At 53.1% G+C, this 18206-nt stretch overlaps 7 protein-coding genes across 7 annotated transcripts; 4 read left to right on the top strand and 3 right to left on the bottom strand.

Moving 5' to 3' along the window:
- Window positions 1-828: 828 nt before the first annotated feature.
- On the top strand, window positions 829-2039 carry Z517_12169 (uncharacterized protein; the record flags this gene model as incomplete). The annotated part of the gene is made up of 3 exons (XM_013422583.1): window positions 829-1407; window positions 1527-1889; window positions 1965-2039. 3 exons carry the CDS (start codon window positions 829-831, stop codon window positions 2037-2039), a joined length of 1017 nt encoding a protein of 338 aa, XP_013278037.1.
- A 355-nt stretch (window positions 2040-2394) lies between these two features.
- Z517_12168 (uncharacterized protein) lies at window positions 2395-4219 on the bottom strand (the record flags this gene model as incomplete). Its single annotated transcript, XM_013422582.1, has 2 exons — window positions 2395-2952; window positions 3020-4219. The coding sequence occupies 2 exons, from the start codon at window positions 4217-4219 to the stop codon at window positions 2395-2397; spliced, it is 1758 nt and encodes a 585-aa protein (XP_013278036.1).
- Window positions 4220-4635: 416 nt separating this feature from the next.
- On the bottom strand, window positions 4636-5412 carry Z517_12167 (uncharacterized protein; the record flags this gene model as incomplete). Its single annotated transcript, XM_013422581.1, has 1 exon — window positions 4636-5412. The coding sequence occupies one exon, from the start codon at window positions 5410-5412 to the stop codon at window positions 4636-4638; it is 777 nt and encodes a 258-aa protein (XP_013278035.1).
- A 1566-nt stretch (window positions 5413-6978) lies between these two features.
- Window positions 6979-8568, top strand: Z517_12166 (uncharacterized protein; the record flags this gene model as incomplete). The annotated part of the gene is made up of 1 exon (XM_013422580.1): window positions 6979-8568. The coding sequence occupies one exon, from the start codon at window positions 6979-6981 to the stop codon at window positions 8566-8568; it is 1590 nt and encodes a 529-aa protein (XP_013278034.1).
- A 225-nt stretch (window positions 8569-8793) lies between these two features.
- On the bottom strand, window positions 8794-10220 carry Z517_12165 (uncharacterized protein; the record flags this gene model as incomplete). Its single annotated transcript, XM_013422579.1, has 3 exons — window positions 8794-9248; window positions 9317-9907; window positions 10193-10220. 3 exons carry the CDS (start codon window positions 10218-10220, stop codon window positions 8794-8796), a joined length of 1074 nt encoding a protein of 357 aa, XP_013278033.1.
- Window positions 10221-11332: 1112 nt separating this feature from the next.
- Z517_12164 (60S ribosomal protein L5) lies at window positions 11333-12370 on the top strand (the record flags this gene model as incomplete). The annotated part of the gene is made up of 3 exons (XM_013422578.1): window positions 11333-11349; window positions 11419-11482; window positions 11549-12370. The coding sequence occupies 3 exons, from the start codon at window positions 11333-11335 to the stop codon at window positions 12368-12370; spliced, it is 903 nt and encodes a 300-aa protein (XP_013278032.1).
- Window positions 12371-14075: 1705 nt separating this feature from the next.
- Z517_12163 (uncharacterized protein) lies at window positions 14076-18027 on the top strand (the record flags this gene model as incomplete). Its single annotated transcript, XM_013422577.1, has 2 exons — window positions 14076-17328; window positions 17384-18027. 2 exons carry the CDS (start codon window positions 14076-14078, stop codon window positions 18025-18027), a joined length of 3897 nt encoding a protein of 1298 aa, XP_013278031.1.
- Between the last annotated feature and the right edge of the window lie 179 nt (window positions 18028-18206).

Raw genomic sequence — 18206 nt, 5'->3', positions numbered from 1 at the left:
CCACGGGGCACTGCCGTTAGGATCCCAGCCTATGTAGCGTTGCCCATCTACTCCTTGGCCGACCCTCCAAGCTCTTTCTCTGCTTCAATCCTCCTCTCGCTCAGTACACTATACACAAGATGCCAAGCCACAACCGCCTCTGGGCTCGGGACGCAGGAGAAGAGAGGAAGAGAGAGATCGATCGATCCTTCTTCAAAGCGCCTGAAATGCAAGCAAACCGAAATTTCCCTCACTCACCACAAGTAGGAGGCTCTTCTCGAACCAATCCGAACGCGCGCGTTCCCCCGGAGCTGGAACATCAACCAGGCCGCATCTCGTCTGCGACCTTCCAATCGGAGAGATATCTGCCCGAGCCAAGCGCCCCTCACGCCCCTGCCCATTTTCGGTGTCTATCCATCCCTCCTTCCTTACCCGACGTCTCTCCCTGTGTCCTAGGGAGGGGAGATACAAGTCCGGCCTTGATCTCGATGAATGACATACAAGTAGACGTCGGTCAGCTCAGGGGAGATTTCGTCCGTCCGCGCGCGGCGGTCGAAATGGCACCTGACGAAACGTACTGATCTGTACGTATGGTCCTCCTAACGATGGCGGCGAATACTGGGACCAAGGGTGGAAAGCAATGCGCTCGTTTCAGGGAGTATAAAAGGGCCAGATAAACGTGCTGTGTATATGTGTACAAAGACCAATAAGTTGACCTTGGTATAGTCTCTCAGAGGCCCGGCCTGTCTATATATCTACATAAACACCCGTCCATTCGGCAAACACAACATCGCCCTTCTTGTTTTTTTTCCTCTCGCCAGATTCAATCCGCACTGCAACGCCATCGTCATGTCCAAACTCATCGTCGTGGTCGGCGCCACAGGCACACAGGGCGGCTCCGTCGTCGACACATTTCTCCAGGAGTCCGGCTGGCAAGTACGGGCGCTGACACGCAACGCCAACAGCGCTGCGGCCGAGAAACTCCGGGCCAAAGGCGTACACGAGGTGGTGTCGGCGTCACTGGACGACCCGGCCTCTCTGGTGCAGGCATTTCGGGGTGCGACCGCCATCTTCTCCGTGACGGATTTCTGGGGCGCCTACTACGACCCGGCCACCACGCCCAAGGCAACGGCCACGGGCCTACCGAAGAACGTGTGGGTTGGGCAAAAGGAGGAGCAGCAGGGCAAGAATGTCTTTGACGCGGCCGCCCAGACACAAGGGCTCCAGCGGTTGATCTTCTCGGGCCTGTCCAACGCGACCAAGTGGTCGCGCGGAAAGTACACGCACGTATACCACTTCGACAGCAAGGCTCGTGCGGCAGAGTACGGCCAGGCTACGTACCCAGACCTATGGCAGAAGACGAGTATCATCCAAGTTGGGTTTTATTTGTCGAATGTCTTGACGTATCCATTCATGCGGCCGCAAAAGGTGAGCATATGAAGCACTCCCTTGTCCCTCAATCTTCTCTTGGAGGAGTTTTGGTTACTTCCGCATACGGCCGAATGAGTATTTGAGTATAAGAAGCCTGACGATGTTCCACACCACAGGACGCAGACGGGGTCTACACCTTCTCATATACCGGGCCAACGGATGGGAAATTGCCCCTGATCGCTGCCGACGAAGACACGGGCCCTTTCACCAAAGCCCTCATCTCGCTGCCTGAGGCTGGAAAAAACCTCATCGCGTACCGCGAGTGGATGTCCATGGATGAGTTCGTCGCGCTCCTCTCGCGCACGCTGGGTGTGAAGATGAGGACCAAGATCCTGACCATGGACGAGGTCGCTGCCGGCACGGGCATCTGGGGGTCTCTCCCCGAAGACCTGCTCTTGGAGTTGTCGGACAACACAAACTACTTTGTCGAGTTTGGGTATGAAGGACGCGACGACCCATCCGTCGTTCACCCACATGCTGTAAGCTCTCACACCATCTCTCCCAATTGTTCCTGACAAAATGGACCCAAATGCTGACTTAACCATTCACGATAGCTCGGTGTAGAGGTGAAACTGCCTTCGGTGGAGGACTGGATCAAGAAGCAGGATTGGAGCGCCATTCTCAATTGAAAGCTGCAGGCTGGATTCGTGGACGTGTCTGGATCGACCCTGATATTGGTTTGGACGTTTCTGCGGCGTTGTTCCTTTTCATCCGTCCCTCTGGCACGCAGTCTTTTTGTACAGGTTATTTAGGGGGAATGTGAGAAGACCCTTCGTTAAACTTCTTATTGTCCCTTGATAGACCGCGTTTCATCCTCTCCTGAACTTTTAGGTGCGAATCCCGTCAAATCAAGTGTCGGGTGCTGCAATATACCTTTAGTCTCGGGCGCTTGCGACTCCGACCCATACATCAATCCACGATCCTACCCGTTCTTCCATCCATCCATCCATCTATCCATCACTGAGAAATCGGAGCGCGCAGGGCTCAGGACTGGACTGGACTACTCTTCTTGGTCCACCGGAGCTTAACTCTCTCAGCATCGACAATCTTCAGCGTCACTTCGACCTTTGCCTCGTTCACGATCTGCATGATCCTCTGCTTTGCCGCTTGCTCGCTCTCGCCCGGTTCGAGGACCAGCTCGACCCGCGAGCCGTTGGCGAACAGGCCGAAAATGACGCGGACGAACTCGACCTGGGAGAATTTCTTGCCTGGGCAGACTCTTGGTCCGGCGGCCCAGGGCACGAATGATCCGGGAGTAGGTTGGAACAGGCGGAGCGAGGAGTCGCCAACGGCCCTGGTCTCCTCCTCTTCCTTCTCCTCTTCCTTCCCGCGTTCATCGGGCACGATCCACCTGTCAGGCCGGAACCGCGTGGGGTCTGGTCCCCAGTAGCGTGGATGGGTGTGGAGGGCGGCAAAGTTGAGCGTCACCGAGGTGCGGGCGGGCAAGATGAATTCTTTTCCTTGGATGCTGAGATGTTGGGCAGAGTCTCCCGTGTAGCGAGGCATCATGACGACGGGTCCGTATAATCGGATTGTCTCGTACTTTTTAAACAGTTCTTGTGTCAGTGTCCACTTTCGTACGTTGATCTCGGGGAAAGTCGATGCTTACCATGAGCGCCAGGCACCGCTCCAACTTGGGGAAGGTCTCCTCATAATACCACATACCCGACTGGTCAGCTTTGCGGACTTGGTCAATCTCTTCGGCGATCCACGTCTGCCATTCGGGGTAGACGGCGAGTAGCGTGATTGCGAAATGGAGAGTCGCAGCTGTGGTGTCGTGGCCCGCGAGGTTGTAGATGAAGACGTTCCCATATACCTCGTCATCGGACAATCCTGCTGGTGCGACAGCAGGATCTTTTGTGGTTCGTGCCGTTTCATTCGACTGTTCAGAGGCTCGAACCAACGCACTCATGAGGTTATGCCTCGTCAGATCGCCCTGTTCAAAAGCCGTTTTCTCTCTTGCCAGCATCTCAGCCATATATCTCTTGAAATCTTCGTACGCCACGTATAGCTTTTGCATTTTGCCGAAGAACATCCAGCGTGGAACACCGGCGTTTTTGAGAAGGTTCAAGAGAACCAGCTGGACGATATTTGAAAGCAGCGTTCGTAGGCTCTCTTGATATCCTAGTTGTGTCTGCGCCTCATTCTCGCCTCCCGGCAGCTTCGAATCAATAAAGCTGCTTTGTAAACCAAAGCCGGCGCCGCACAGCACGTTGAGGGCAACGGCATGCACGTCTGGCTGCGTGCTTGTGACAAGATTCTTCGCGGACCAGATTTCCAGCACCTGGTCTGCTTGTTCCGCACTTTCCCGCCAAACTAAAGCACTGTTATGTTCGTTGAATGGTGGGACGGTGATTTTGCGGTGGCGATCCCATACCTTGCCATTGACGGTGTCCAGGTTGGGGCCATAAAAGTTCAGCATTCCGTACATGGCCGGGTCTTTGATGAAGTCATTACGCCGTCGGAGTAGATCCTCGACGGCTGAGGGGTCCGCAATATAGATCTCATTTGTCCCGGGCGAGACAATGGTAAATGCCTCGCCGTACTTTGCGTGTACCGAGTATCTTTGGTAGAATGTCCAGCCGACTTCAGCCCTGGTGGCCCATTCCCCTAGTCCCCACGGTAAAGACGTCATGAGCGGTATGAGTCGCTCCTTTGTGAGCAGCCATAGCGGGCTTGCTGGATTGACTGGGCAGACCAGAATTGGCAATCCGATCTTCCTAGCTTCCAAGTAGTTGTTTGTGAATCGTATCAATGTCCAGAGTAAATAAGCCAACACCAACGACCAGAACGCATAAAGGAGGAACATGATAGGCAAATGACTAATCGAAAAACCAAGAAATGCAGAGACCGAGGGAGCACGAAGGGGTGAGTGAGAAAGGGGGTTCCTTTGCAGGTACTACGAGGGTACAAGTACGAGGAAGTTGTAAGCATCATAATAGGGAAATGGATCCTCGTGTTTCATATCGTTGATTGGCTGCCGGGATACATATCGCTCGATTCGGGCCACCCAGCGGGCGAATCCCGTAACATGATTACCTAATTGGGACACACTCGTTCACCAGTCGTCACCGTGTCACCCATCTCGTCGTGACTGTGTGATTCTATTTATAGTCTTGGGGAGACTGGCTCCAGATGGGTCCGGCAGAGAGAGAGGCACGACTTCCCTGGAGGCGATGTGCCCTTTCAAAGCCTTGACTCCTGATCCACATCTTACTTGTAACATTAGTCAAGTTGAACCCCCGTAAGCTCTTCCAACTGTCGAATGAGATTGTCCTGAACAACCTCATCAGTTGCTTCTCTCTTGGGCGATCTTATCTTGCAATGAAACCAGTATTTGCCAGAGACATCCTTGGCCTCACCAGTTCCTTCTGCCAGCATCACATAGGTATCAACCGCAGCGTTGATGTCTCCTGTTGCCCCAGCGCCCCCCATCTTAGTAGCCACCCAGCCCGGGTCGAGCGAGTTGCTCTTCACATCAGGCCATCTCCTTGCAAAGAAACAGGACAGGAGGATATCATGCAGTTTGGTATCCGAGTATGCTTGGAAATCTCTGAAGCCTTTTTCTCCACGCTCTTGCCATGTGATATCTTTACACGCAGGGTCGCCACCACTGTGAAGGCCAGAAGATACGAACACGAGTCGCCTCGGCTTAGGATCGATGAGGCAGGTAAGGATATAGGGGCTTAGAGTGTTGACCGCAAAGATACTGGGCCAACCCTCCTTGGTCCTTCGGTAGGGACCTGTATAAAGGCCAGCATTATGGATTACCGTGTCAAAAGCGCCAAGCTTGTTGATGTCTCGAGCCATGTTTTTGGTCTGTGCAATGTCGGAGAGATCGGCGACAACACATGTCTCGGCGCCAGGACAAGCAGCCCTCGCATCTTGGGCTCGTCGGTCGTTTCTCGCATGAAGGACCACGGAATGCCCTCTCTGGACCAGTGCACGGGCAGTGAGAGAACCTAAACCGTCTGATGAGCCTGTTATCAGTATCCGAGCCATTAATGCGGATGCGAGTGGGAAGAGTTTTGTGGTCTGAAGTTCCAGCGCGAAGGGATTGGGGGTTGATTCAATGGATGACAAGCACGGTCAGTCTGCGGCGCAGCCTCGTGGCCTTGTGTTGGCTTGGCACTCCGCCGTTTACGTCAGCGGTGTGCCTCATATTACGGCGAAGTATTCAGACCACAAATATGCAACCTCACAAAACACTTCGACACTTCCACCACCAACACCAAGTGCTGCAACGTCTTTCTCATTCCTTGTTACTCCCTTCACAATCGAGTCATGCTCACGATCACTCTTTTATTGAGGACATCCTATTCGCTCACTCCACCCACCCTTCAACCTCTCCCGATCCTCTCCCTTTCTCCCCCTTCAGATGCACAGCTTGTTCATGTCTCACTAGTTCGACGTCTCTCCCCTGGCAAACACAAGCAATGTGAGGCCACATTCCCTCCTTGCTTGAGCCATCACGGACCCTTGCCAAGATGGCCCGTGTCTCTATTAGGTTCTGGCGTTTGCAGCAAGTGGTGCATGCTCTACACTCTCCGGATTCTATCTCGTCAATGGCTACTCCAGCTGTCAAGTAGCGTCATCTCGATTCCAAGACGTCACTCACAGACAGCCACTACCGCTTCTTGCCTCCTGTGGTGAAGGCACCCTCCTTGGACGCATTCAAGGATCTCTTTGAGCTCTGACCACCGTTCATCAACCTTATTGGCCCAGTTTGCAACGGCCAAAACTCCAGCCAAGTATTCTTTTGATCGTTCATCGTAGCAAGTCGTCTGTCTCTTTGGACTCTCTGGACCTTGGATCCCGCGTGCCGTGCAAGTCAGCTTACTAATTACTCAACGACCCAGCGCTGATCGAAAAGGGTGTTAACCTAATTCTCTGTCAAAATGCATACACCACGTCTGAGACTGTAAAATGTCTCTCCCTTACAGACAACAGGTTGTTGTCAATCCGCCAATACTTTCATTTTTCTCGCCTGTCACTCGTGACACCCTACATGCCACGGTTTGTGACAGGGCCCAGATCGCCAGAGCTTGTTATGTGTGATGGCACGGACCTAGTCCAGTTATACCAGACTCGTTGCTCCATCTCAACTGCCTATTGACCTCCCCTTCTTGACTCACTCCCTCCGCTTAAATGGGCACCTCAAGTATGGTCGGTTGTTTTTTACTCTTCTGGCCGCTCTATTCAGTCTGAAGAGCTCTGAAAAGACACAGCTGATCTCATTATCATAGTTCCTGCAAGGCCGCGCTTGAATCAGATGTCCTTTTTTGTCAGGCATCAAGAACGCAGATACACAGCCACGCCACAACAAACAACGATCGACGGTGTATTGAAGCTAGGGGTTCCGGCCCAACATTCTCTTCATCCAACTGCATCCCTTCATCCCAGACAGAGAGTGTTCCGTCCCTGAGTACCGTCTCTTGGAGATCTTCAGTTTCACACCATAGCTCGATACACGACGTAGGAACCGTGCCAATTGCTCGCTACCCTACTAAATAGTGCTCCTGACCTTGGAATCTCGTCGTTCTGCTTTCCCCAGTCATCGTTTCCACCATGTCCGTCAAGGCATCATTGTCCACGACGTCCTCGGAGGAGGTATCTGGGTGGTGGCCTTCTGAGAGAAGTGCTAAATCTCGGTTCAAGGCACTCCTTAGTCGCACAAAGTTGGAGAAGTTTACGAGGCAAAACACACTCGATTCGACCTCTGTTCGGCCCAACATATCCCAACCTGGGTATTCGGGGCGGGTTGCTTCAGCTCCAGAGATCGCTCATCCGCAAGCATCCAACGCCAACACGACTCTGTCGAGCCCAACTCCATGCACGTCGCAGCAAGATGAGAAGCAAGTCCGGCGCCTGAGGGTTCAGCGAAACTTGACGGGCATTCATCCAACATACCCACGACCACTCGTCACGCAGCAAGCTTACGAAGAGCTGCCATCTCCTATACTCGCACAACCAGCAATGTACAGCAAGACTTCCCGGAACGTGTCTCGCTCAACCACGGATTCGTCAGTCCATACGCTCAACAGTGTCGAATCCCCGACCGCGCCGTCATTGGCAGCAGACGATAACTCAATATATACCACTCACACAAGTTTCTCCAGCTATGCAAGCTCTTCGTGTGCTCCCGAGCCCTTTGTTACGATTGCCCATAGTGACAAAGTCCCAACACCCGGAGAGTACTCCTGGCCAGAAATGTCCACACAGACACCATATCACGCGGGAGTCTTGTCCATGTACAAGCGGACACCAAACCAGACCACCCAATATGCGGCTCGTCCGATGACAGCCCTGGATTCTTTGGCTGGGATACCCATTGACAACCATGACCTGCCCGCGCAGAAACCCTTGCCGCCGATACCTGCATCCCCGTACCGGTTCGGTGGTGACGACAGACGTATTTCAACCATCGCCCCCCTGCCGGAGTCAGGGCACATCAGGAAGACATCTGCTCGCTATCGCTGCGACCGTTCCGAGACCACCACCAGCAACAGCAGCCGGTGTACCACGCCGACGTCGCCGTCCTTGTCCTCGCGGCGCGCTAGCATCCGAAGCAAAAGCTCCACGTACACACAGGATTCGGCAGAGGGGATTCGGAAGAGAGCCGACTCATATAGTCTCTTCCCGCGGACTCCTTCGACAGGGCTACAAAAGCTGCCTATAAACGGCATACCTTCACCGCCCATCGCCGCAGCTGCCACCTCCATCGCGAGCAGCAGCAGCATCAGCACCACCACCGTCCAGTGCACTCTGCCCAATCTACCGTGTCCAAGCAGACCACCAACACACGCGGAGAGAGCCGAGGTGACTACTCGCCCGCCACCACCGGCGCGCGACCCACGCAGATTCGGCAAAGTCTTGTCCCTGGGAAAAGACATGGCTGCAAATCCGAACGAGAAGCCGCAGACATCGCGAATCTGCTCTGTCGAAGAAGACGGCGCGTGGCGAGCCAACCCTCAATCCCCACAGCGACTGGCAAAGACGCCACGGCAATCCGTCCTCCTGCGGCAGAAGAGTTTGCCGTGCCTGATCCGTCCCAGGACCCCGTCCTCAGGACCTCCCCCTACCGAGCCGTTACCGGCTTTGCCTTCAGTGGCCTCAGACCGCCTATCACTGCATAAGAGATTGCACGACGAAAGATGATTTGATGATCGACGACATGTCCAACGACGCGGCGAGAGAGATGCAGGCTCAAGAGGCTGTGGAATAATTCAGTGTTATTTCTGGTCGTCCTCATGACGACGTCAATGCATCAACTTGTGATGCCTCTGATTTGCGCCAGCAATGCAATTTTCCGTTCGCTCATCCTGTTTGCACCAGTGCCAGCCCCCAATGCAATGTGCTTTCGTCATTTCGTTCAATTCATGCTTACTCAGGGAGAGGCAAGTCCTTCAAGTATGGCCAGCCGGTTTCCTCCTCTGGCTTCTCTGCCTCCATCCCCATGCATCGTCTGAGGCATCTCACCTCACCTTGCAACCCCGCGATGACGGTGTACTCTTCACACCACTCATCCGTCCTCAACCGATGCGCTGTCCTAATCATCTCACACACCTTGAGTGTTTGCGCATACCAGTGGTCCCTATCGAGGCGAGATTGCAAGTGGTCGTCCTTCTCCTGCTGCAAGAGGTCGTTGTAATGTTTGCGTTGTCTCAAGAATCGACCCTCGATATCGCCGCAGTAGTTTCGGATCTGTTCGACAGCCGTCCCCATTGCTTCTTCGTACATGGCAATCAAGCCAGTGTTCTCTTTTTGTTCGTGCTTGTAAAGTTCAACCAGCTGCTTCTGCTTGGCAAGTTCGAGTTCGAGCTCACGGACACGTGCTTCTAGAGAAGGAGAGTCGGGTTAGTTGAGTTGCCGACGAGAAAACAAGACCAATCGCAGTGTAACTTACTGTCATTGTCTGGCTGCGCTGGTTCGCTGTCTGTAAGCGCCCCATTTGCGCGTTTCGCGACTTCCTCAGCATTGCGAGTGATGGAATTGACTTTCTCGCGGTTGCTTCTCAAAAGGGCTCCCAACTCTTGGATTTGGTTGAAGAGGTGATTCAGGTCTTGCTGGTGGCCGACCGGTAGAGGAGGCATGTAGCCTGCAGCGGGTGCTGCACCCGATCCTGGGCCGTTGATGCCATTGCTGCCGTTGATAGAGGAAGGACCGATAGGAGAAGCTGCCGACACACGGTTGCCAGCAGGAGGGAGAGAGGTGTCAAGGGACGGGAACGCGTTTGGAGAGGCCATGTCGCTGTAAGGATTGTAGCCGCGTATGTTGATGTAGATTGAGTCTGGGTCAAGGTCAGGTTCTTGTTCGATGACAGAGGCCTGACTGTTGAGGTGATCTTGGAGAATTTGGCTCAGTTCATTCGGTTTGACGAGCTGGGCATTGGTGAGTTGGCGGAGAAGTTCATCGTCTTGCTCGCTTTCCTGGCTGGGTCCACTGACAGATTGGCGACGAGAGCTGACTGGAGAGCGAAGAAGCGCGGTGGCGTAACCTGTAGAGATCAAAGGTGTTGTCAGGAGGGTAGAGCGACGACTGTGCCCTCGCAGTGGAGGGAGGTTGGTGGTGGTAGGGCGAAGGCGTGGTGTTGGTGGTGGTGGTGGTAAATCTGAAATGAGAAGAAAGTCAAGTCAGTCTTGAACATCCAGAACTCCATGATGGGGAAAGGGTCATCGGGATACGGATTTTCTGTTATTCCGCTGCACGAGGATAGGCTGTGATCTGCACGGCTCGGCCCGGCTGCAAGGGACAAGCACTGATTGGTTTTCGGCAAACTTACCACCATGGGAAGACAACGGAGAAGCCATCACTGTCGCTTGTCAACGACGACGTCCTGGATGGCGATGAAACAAAATGTAAATTTGAAGTGGGTTGGGCGACCTGCTCCAATATCACGCCAAGACATTAGGACTCACATTCACTACAGCTGCATCTACGGGTCGCACTTGGCGGACAACAGTCAATGAATGAACAACGCTTGCAGACAATCTGGGGGAAATGTCATGGAGTCTTTTTCCCAAGTTCCTTTGTATGAGGCACCCCTCTCGAAGCAGTTCTCTACATTGCTTTCTGTCGCTCTTCCGTCTTACTTCACAACTTAGAAAAGCCGGCCTTTCAAGACACACCATATGACCACTTCCTTCCATAGTCGAAAGCCTGCTTCACTAATGTATCCCATGCATACTGCACAGGGGTCGGCAATGCTCTTCTATCAATGCTACCATCTCAACATCCCCTCGGAGGATGCGCCTTCTACAACACTTTCCGCCTCTCATCTCTCGGCGACTCCGACTTGTCGCAATCTCGAAATTTGGAGCGGAGGCGCACTTTGTGATTAGTGTGAATCTCCACATATCAGTGTCTCATATGCCTCGCTATTCAGCGCTGTATCGGCTATCAAACCTTTTTGCTGGTTGGGTAAACGTGTAGCCCTGTCACTTTAAATTTCCGTTCAATTGGTCATTGACGTTCCTGGTCAAAGGCAATGAGCCCAGATTTATTTCGCGGCCATTGTAATTTTAAAGCTCGGATTGCTTGCCTCAATTTTCAAAGAGTATGAAGTGCACTGTGTAGCTGAGAGCTTGGGAGAGGTGATTTCGGAAGGTCAACGAGGCACGAGGCTGAGCTAAAACGACCCCCACCAACCAAGCATCCCGGTTTGAGCGCACAATTGAAAATCTTGGCGGCGCACACATCTTGCACTTGGGACTCGCATTTCGATATCCTCCAGGCCATCTCAACTTCTTTGAGCCCTCCATTGCACAACCGAGACTTTCGACAAAGTCTCTAATTTACAACGACAAGATGTATGAGAGAATCCCTGCATGTTGCTGCGGAATTGGGTCTGCAGCGCAAAATGCTGATTCGGGGATTTCATAGTGAACCACAATAATTCTTGGGACAGTCTCAAGTCGGCAACATGCCTTTCACGAAGCTGTAAGTTCAGAGAGTCCGAGGCCTTTACAGGTCCCTTCTGGTCTCCAGAGCTAACACATAATACTTCAGCGTCAAGAACTCCCCCTACTACTCCCGCTTCCAGACCAAGTACAAGCGCAGACGGGCTGGCAAGGTACGGTGACGAAAAACTGCATTTCTCGCCTCGTCTTACAAGCTGATGACTGACGACTGAAATTAGACCGACTACTATGCTCGCAAGCGCTTGATCAGCCAGGCCAAGAACAAGTACAACGCCCCCAAGTACCGCCTTGTCGTCCGCTTCACCAACCGAGACATCATCTGCCAACTTGTTACCGCAGAAATCACTGGCGATAAAGTCTTTGTTGCCGCCTACTCGCACGAGCTCAAGAGATATGGCATTAACAATGGCCTGACCAACTGGTCTGCCGCGTACGCTACTGGCCTGCTGTTGGCTCGTCGTGCTCTCAAGAAGTTGGACTTGGATGAGAAGTTTACTGGTGTGGAAGAGCCCGATGGAGAATACAAGCTCACAGAGGCTGCCGACGAGGATGGCGAGGAACGTCGTCCTTTCAAGTGCTTCCTCGACGTGGGTCTGCACCGTACTTCTACGGGCGCTCGTGTCTTCGGTGCGATGAAGGGAGCTTCTGATGGCGGATTGTACATTCCCCACAACGAGAAACGATTCCCCGGCTATGACCAGGAAAGCAAGGAACTGGATGCCGACGTCCTGCGAAAGTACATCTTCGGCGGCCACGTCGCGGAGTACATGGAAACACTGGCAGATGATGATGAAGAACGCTACAAGTCTCAATTCGTCAAGTACATCGAAAGCGAGATCGAGGCGGATGGTCTTGAGGATCTTTACACCGAGGCGCACGCTGCTATTCGCGAGGACCCATTCAAGAAGGACGACGATGAGGGAGACAAGAAGTCCAAGGATGAGTGGAAGGCGGAAGGCAAGAAATACAAGGTCAGCAAGCTGTCCAAGGAGGAGAAGGACCGCCGAGTCAAGGAGAAGATTGCGACTCTTGCTTCCTGAGTGCCGTCAACCAGCACCGGTTGGTGCTCGGGGGAAAAAGGAGTTCATGAGGGACGGTTGAGAAGGAATCGTTGCTGGTGTTGAGAACTTCGAGTCAAGAGATACGAGAATCATGATGTTCAGCATTCTCCAAAAGCAACTCGTCCTACGATAGATACCCATGATGGGTTTGACAGAGTTCTTCCCAGAGATCTGATGCTCTGGCGCGCCTGGTTAGCTGGAAACGATCTGATATGACGAGAAATAGCCAGGACGAGAGAAGAATATTAATCATGTCTATTGGGCGCCTGTAACAGTTCCCAAGTTCTGAAGAAACTCTTCATTTCGCACACATTCCGGTTTGCCAAACCGTGTGAAGAAAATCTTACTAGTAGGAAGGATGATGAGCCCATCTTAACTTTGTCCATACCGGCCACTCATAGTCAACTATAGTCTTGACGCTATCTGACATAAGATGCTGACCTGACCCAGCCACCAGACCTAGAGGTAGACTTTACGGAGAAGGTGCCTCTGAGTCGATCCTTACTGTGCCTTAGTGGGTTAGTGGGCCCTGTGCTTTGGGCCACAGGCTCTGCTGGGTGGTTCTCCCAAGGCCTTCTACTGGCGAACAGGCCCTAAGCAGAGTGTCCATCTAAGCAATCCCGCGAGGGGCAGGGGGCCTCATATGTCAGGCACCACGACCTGGATTCCTTGCCACGAGTGGTTATCGGGGCTGACCAGTTGGTAGCAATGCCTGTGCCCTGTGCCACTGTTCGCATGTGTGTCATCAAGGGCCTGTTATTATGGCAATACGGGGTGTTGAGCAGAGGTGCGACATATATTATGGGCTTGTTTGCTGACACTTTTTTCTCCCTGCCACCCCGTGCAATTCTTGATCTTTCCCTTTCTTTCTCGGCCGGGTCACGCGCTTGCAGCAGGAGGCATTTTTCGAAAGGGCGCCATCATTAATAAGGGAACGCTCGAGAAAGGAGAAGTGTCGGCTGGGAGAATCTCTCGCACAGTGACGCCAACGAGGGAGAGTTCCGTGACGACGGTTTCCGAAATCCCGCGATCTACCCGACTCGTTTGCTTGAAAGGGACGGCAAACGACACACTTCTCATTTCATCATTGCTCATTATTATTGTGTCGGTGGTGTGGATGGTGACAATGACCACATAGAAACCGCCCGAAGCTGAGTTTCTGGTGGTGTCAGTGGTGCATGTCAAGTGGTCCACTTCCCTAGATCCCCTCCTGTTGTACCCATTCAGCACTCTCCACCAACCTCTACAACCTCCAACTATTGCAGCTATTCTGGCCGAAAATCCTGGGCATTCCTCGAGGCATTGGACCTTGGGCCACTGCACCGCAGTCACGGCGCTCAAGCCCCCAGGCGCTTCCGAGGGCCGCCTTGTCAACCTACTCGTACCGAGTTCCAGTTCCAGCGGCGGGCTGGCTTTTAAGTGGCGGCCGAATCCTGCCATCCTGCCACAAGATCCCCAAAGCCCAGACCCAAGTCGATCGCGATCTCTGACCTCTGGCCAACCAAGCAGGAGCTGCATTGCTTTGCCTACTGCACCTTTAACCCCGCCGGCCGCCCTGTGCAAACCCATCGTCGCCCATCATCCAGCTTCTTCACAACGGCCCTCGGTCCAGCCTATATGACATCCCCAGAGCACAGGTTCATCTGTTGATCCTGGAGGCGTCTGCGCTTCATCTTAAATCACAATGGCTGCGGCCACCGAAAGTGGTCTGGATGTCGACTGGCTGCTGCATTCCAAGAAAGGTGTGGTCCCAAAATATCGGCTCACAGTTGCACCTGCTTTCTCTTCGTCTGAACAGCGATTGCTGCAGAAAACGGTATCACTAACCATCCCACCAGATTTGACCCATTCGGTGGGCGACAGAAATGGTCGGAAGCCAGCTTCACAGTCCTCTGCAGGCTCCAAAGGCAATCACCATGATCCTGCAACTGCGCACCCTCGCCATGACCCTACACCACTCCAAGAAACTCCGAATGGAGTCCCTACAGTATCCGAACAACAGAAGTCTGCACTCGCTGTCAATGGCAAGGAGAACCACACACAGCCTACCGCGCAGAAGACAGGGCCGACAGTCTCCCAGCCTAACCAAAGCCAATCCCCTCGACCCACGATGTCGAAAGGCCAGAGCACGGAGGATGGCAAAAAAGGTCTGAAGCCAAGTATCCCCAACAAGAAAGAGGGTAGAAGGAGTTCGTGGATCGCAAGTTTCAGCTCCAAATTCTCGTCTGTGAATTCACCAACGCCGCCTCGGAATTCCGGCACGGATGTGCAACAAGCGAGTAATAGCCTAACAGCATCTCCTCAGCCGAGTCCGAAAATCGAGTTATCGAATCCCTTCGAGAAGAACCGACCGCCCAAAGAAGGACAGAAAGAGACCAAAAAGGAAGAATCCAAAACACCTGTCGTCCCTCACACTGCCCCTCGAAGACCTTCAGTACTCGTTGCCGCGGGAAAAGAGACAAAGTTAGAGCATCCTGGATTTCTGTCGAGCGCCCTTCGCAGACTCTCTTCCTCCAACACCCACATGGGCAAAAGCGCAACTAGTGGTGCAATCTGCCCAAGAAGGGTGATGAACATCGACCAGAATCGTGAACGCATCAAGATCAGCGAGTTTGACCAGAACAAGCTGAAGAGAGTGTCGTTTTGCGTAGATGTGGAGATTGCTGGGTTCGCTTCTCAGGCCGACGAAGATCCAGAGCAATATCACCGCCCAGCGGTGTCAAACGCTCAGAAGCAGAATCTTTCCACTTCTGACAAACAAGTGACCAGCAACAAAGACTCGAAGGACGCAAGGACTAAAGAAAAGGGTGAAGGCGCCGTCTTAAAAACCCCTAAGACGTCAGTTGCAGAAATGCAGCAGGAAGAGGGGGAGCAGAGAAGCCCGGAGCCAGAAACCCAGACTCAGCCAACAGAGGGGAAAAAGGATGAGAAGGGTAAAGATACTTCAGAAACGCTGCAAGGTCCCGAGCCTCTAGCCGTGCCCAGTACACGAAAGAAGGAGAAAAAGAAACGGTCCGAAGCCGAGCGAAAGGAACGAAAGGAGCGAAAAAGACGACACGCTGAAGCAAACGGCCTGGTACCGCTGGAGTTGACTCGTGAAGACGATGACTCGGACTCGAATACAAGCATTACACCACCAGGCGCTTCGACGCCCAGCAAGCGGCCTCCAGAAGGAACAGATGGCCGTACGACAGACCCACTGAGGATATACAAGCGCTGTTGTCAATTGCGAGAAACAACGGTTCTGAACAAAGTTAAAGAGCAAATATCTAAGCCTTCCGCTGGTCTGGCCGAAGCTCCTGGCACAGTCGCGGTAATGGATCTGTCCGGGAATCAGATGCAGTTGCAGGATATTGTGACTTTGGGCGATTGGCTCGCCATCGTTCCTGTTCGCAAACTCGTCTTGGAAAACTGTGGGTTGACAGACGAAGGCGTCCGGGTGATTTTGTCAGGCCTCTCCAGCTGCAAATCTGCCGAGCAAGCCCGACAGAACAGAAAATTGCCCAAGAGACTGAGTGGGAAGAGTGGTAGGGAGCAGATGGGAGTCATCGAGAAGCTCTCTCTGAAGGACAACTCTGGAATCACAAATCTCGGATGGAGGCACATTGCACTTTTCATGCACATGTCGCGTTCGCTCAGAGGCATTGATCTGTCGGGGATCCCGTTCCCGAAGGCAGGCGATCTCTCACGGACAATCTCTACAACAAGTTCCAACAGCACCGGATCGAATGACGCGACTTCCAAAGTCATGGATCTGGGGACTCTGGTTATCTATGCGTTATCAGAGCGATTGGGTGACAAACTTGACGAGCTCATCCTTGGGGACTGTGGCCTTTCTCCTGCGAATATTCGAGACCTCGTGGATTGCGCCATCAAATGTAAGATCCGACGGCTCGGGCTTTCTGGCAACAACCTCGAGCAAGAAGCCCTCAGCTACCTTGTGCGATATATCAAGTCTGGCCATTGTGAGGGTCTTGATCTTGGAAGCAATGACCTGCATGGGATCGCATACATTCTTGCAGAAGCTGCTGATAGTGATTGCCCGTTGTTTGCAATTAGCTTGTCGGATTGCAATTTAACACCCGGCGATCTCAACTCCATCCTGATACCGTTCGCCAGACTGAAGAACCTCAAATTCATCGACCTGTCACGCAACATGGCGTTGTTCAACAGTCAGCCAAGCGCCGTGCCGGTTCTCCGCAGACTCCTCCCCAAATTAGCACCTCTGAAGCGTTTACATCTGTCAGATGTGGGCATGACGTCTGAACAAGTCATTGCTTTGGCCGAGATCTTGCCGGATTGCCCATCGATGGCCCATCTCACTATTCTAGACAATGCTCCGCTCATTCACGCCATGAATTCGAGAGATGCGAGCTCGCAAGAGGAGGCGTGCGCATTCTTTGCGTCCTTGATGACCGCGGTCAGAGTGTCGGAGACCATTGTGGCTGTGGAGATCGAAGTGCCCAGCTCTGACAGTAGTGAGGTTGTCAAAGCATTGGCATCACAGGTCGTGGCTTACAGTCTCCGAAACATGGAGCGCGCAACTCTGAGTGAGGTCGGCGTCAAGCCAGACGAACTTGCTGAGAAGGACGCTCCAGAAGTATTGCTCCACCTTGTTGGTCATGTGGAGGGCTACCCAGCGAATTACGACAAGGACGAGCCAGCGCCGGATGAGGACTATATGATTGCGTCGACCGGAATCGTCAAAGCCTTGGGTGTGTGTTTGGATCGCAAGGATGGCAACAGCCGGGCACAATCGAGGAGTATTAGTCCTACAGCAAGTGGGACATCCACTCCAAGGGGACCAATCCGGCAAAGGACAATATCCAAACCGCGGGATGTGAGTTTGGAGCTTTGTGAGAGTGCGCGAAAGATCAGACGACGGTTACAGCCTGTCCTGGTCAGAGAAGATCGAGCGGGAAACCACGAGAACTATCGTAAGTCCTGGCCAGAGGATTCGAGGGGTATATCGTTACTGACAAGCGTGAACAGGTCGTCTTTTCTTCCTCGACCAGACCCTGCAGCGGATGATCCAGAGGTTCGAAGACGAGTATCCCGAGACCAAAGTCCCTTCATCATCTCCTCCAATTCCGAACGGCATGCCTTCCCCAGATCCTTCCATGGGAGAGACGTCTCTATTGTCGGCTTCGGTTGATTCAAGTGGGATCCTAGAGATGGCTGATGCTGACGACTACTTCCCGGCAGAACGTCAGGCACAAGACCAATATGCCATGAAATTATCTCGAACGTCGTCAAATACATCTCTCGCGGCCAAAGCCTTTACAGACGAAGAAGGCCGTATGCACCGTTTTGGACAGAGTATCCGGAGAGAAGTCCTCAAACCCACTGGCCTGGATGATGCCTTGCATGGATCCAGTGTAACTGACCTTGACCCACCTCACCTCGCTGCTCTCCGCGCAAAATTGGACGAGATCCATGGAGAGGACATTCGGTACAAAGTGGAGAAGGAAGGCGCAGACAACGTCGTACGCGAGCTAGGATTGAATGCTCAAGAGCTTCTGATGCTCAGGGAGAAAGACCCCGAGGGCTTCAATGCATTCCGAGAGTCGCAGCTGGCTGCGCAGATCAATGCAGGCATGATTCCCGCTGATGAGATGAGAAGTACCAAGGTGTGATCGGGAGTTTCGTTGGGTGGTGACGAATGCATGTATACCATGTTGGATGCTTTGATGCCATTTTTGGTTTTGGGCAACATGCCTTTTTGTGAGCGTTTTGTTTTGAGATCGATCTATATGACGACGACGACTTTGACGACGATGGGGATTCCCGGTGGAACTGGACTGGAGGAGTCATC

This window comes from Fonsecaea pedrosoi (genome assembly GCF_000835455.1).
Source record: "Fonsecaea pedrosoi CBS 271.37 unplaced genomic scaffold supercont1.9, whole genome shotgun sequence".
Taxonomy (NCBI): domain Eukaryota; kingdom Fungi; phylum Ascomycota; class Eurotiomycetes; order Chaetothyriales; family Herpotrichiellaceae; genus Fonsecaea; species Fonsecaea pedrosoi.
The sequence above is the reverse complement of the archived record's forward strand: the minus strand, read 5'-3'. Positions and strand labels throughout refer to the sequence as shown.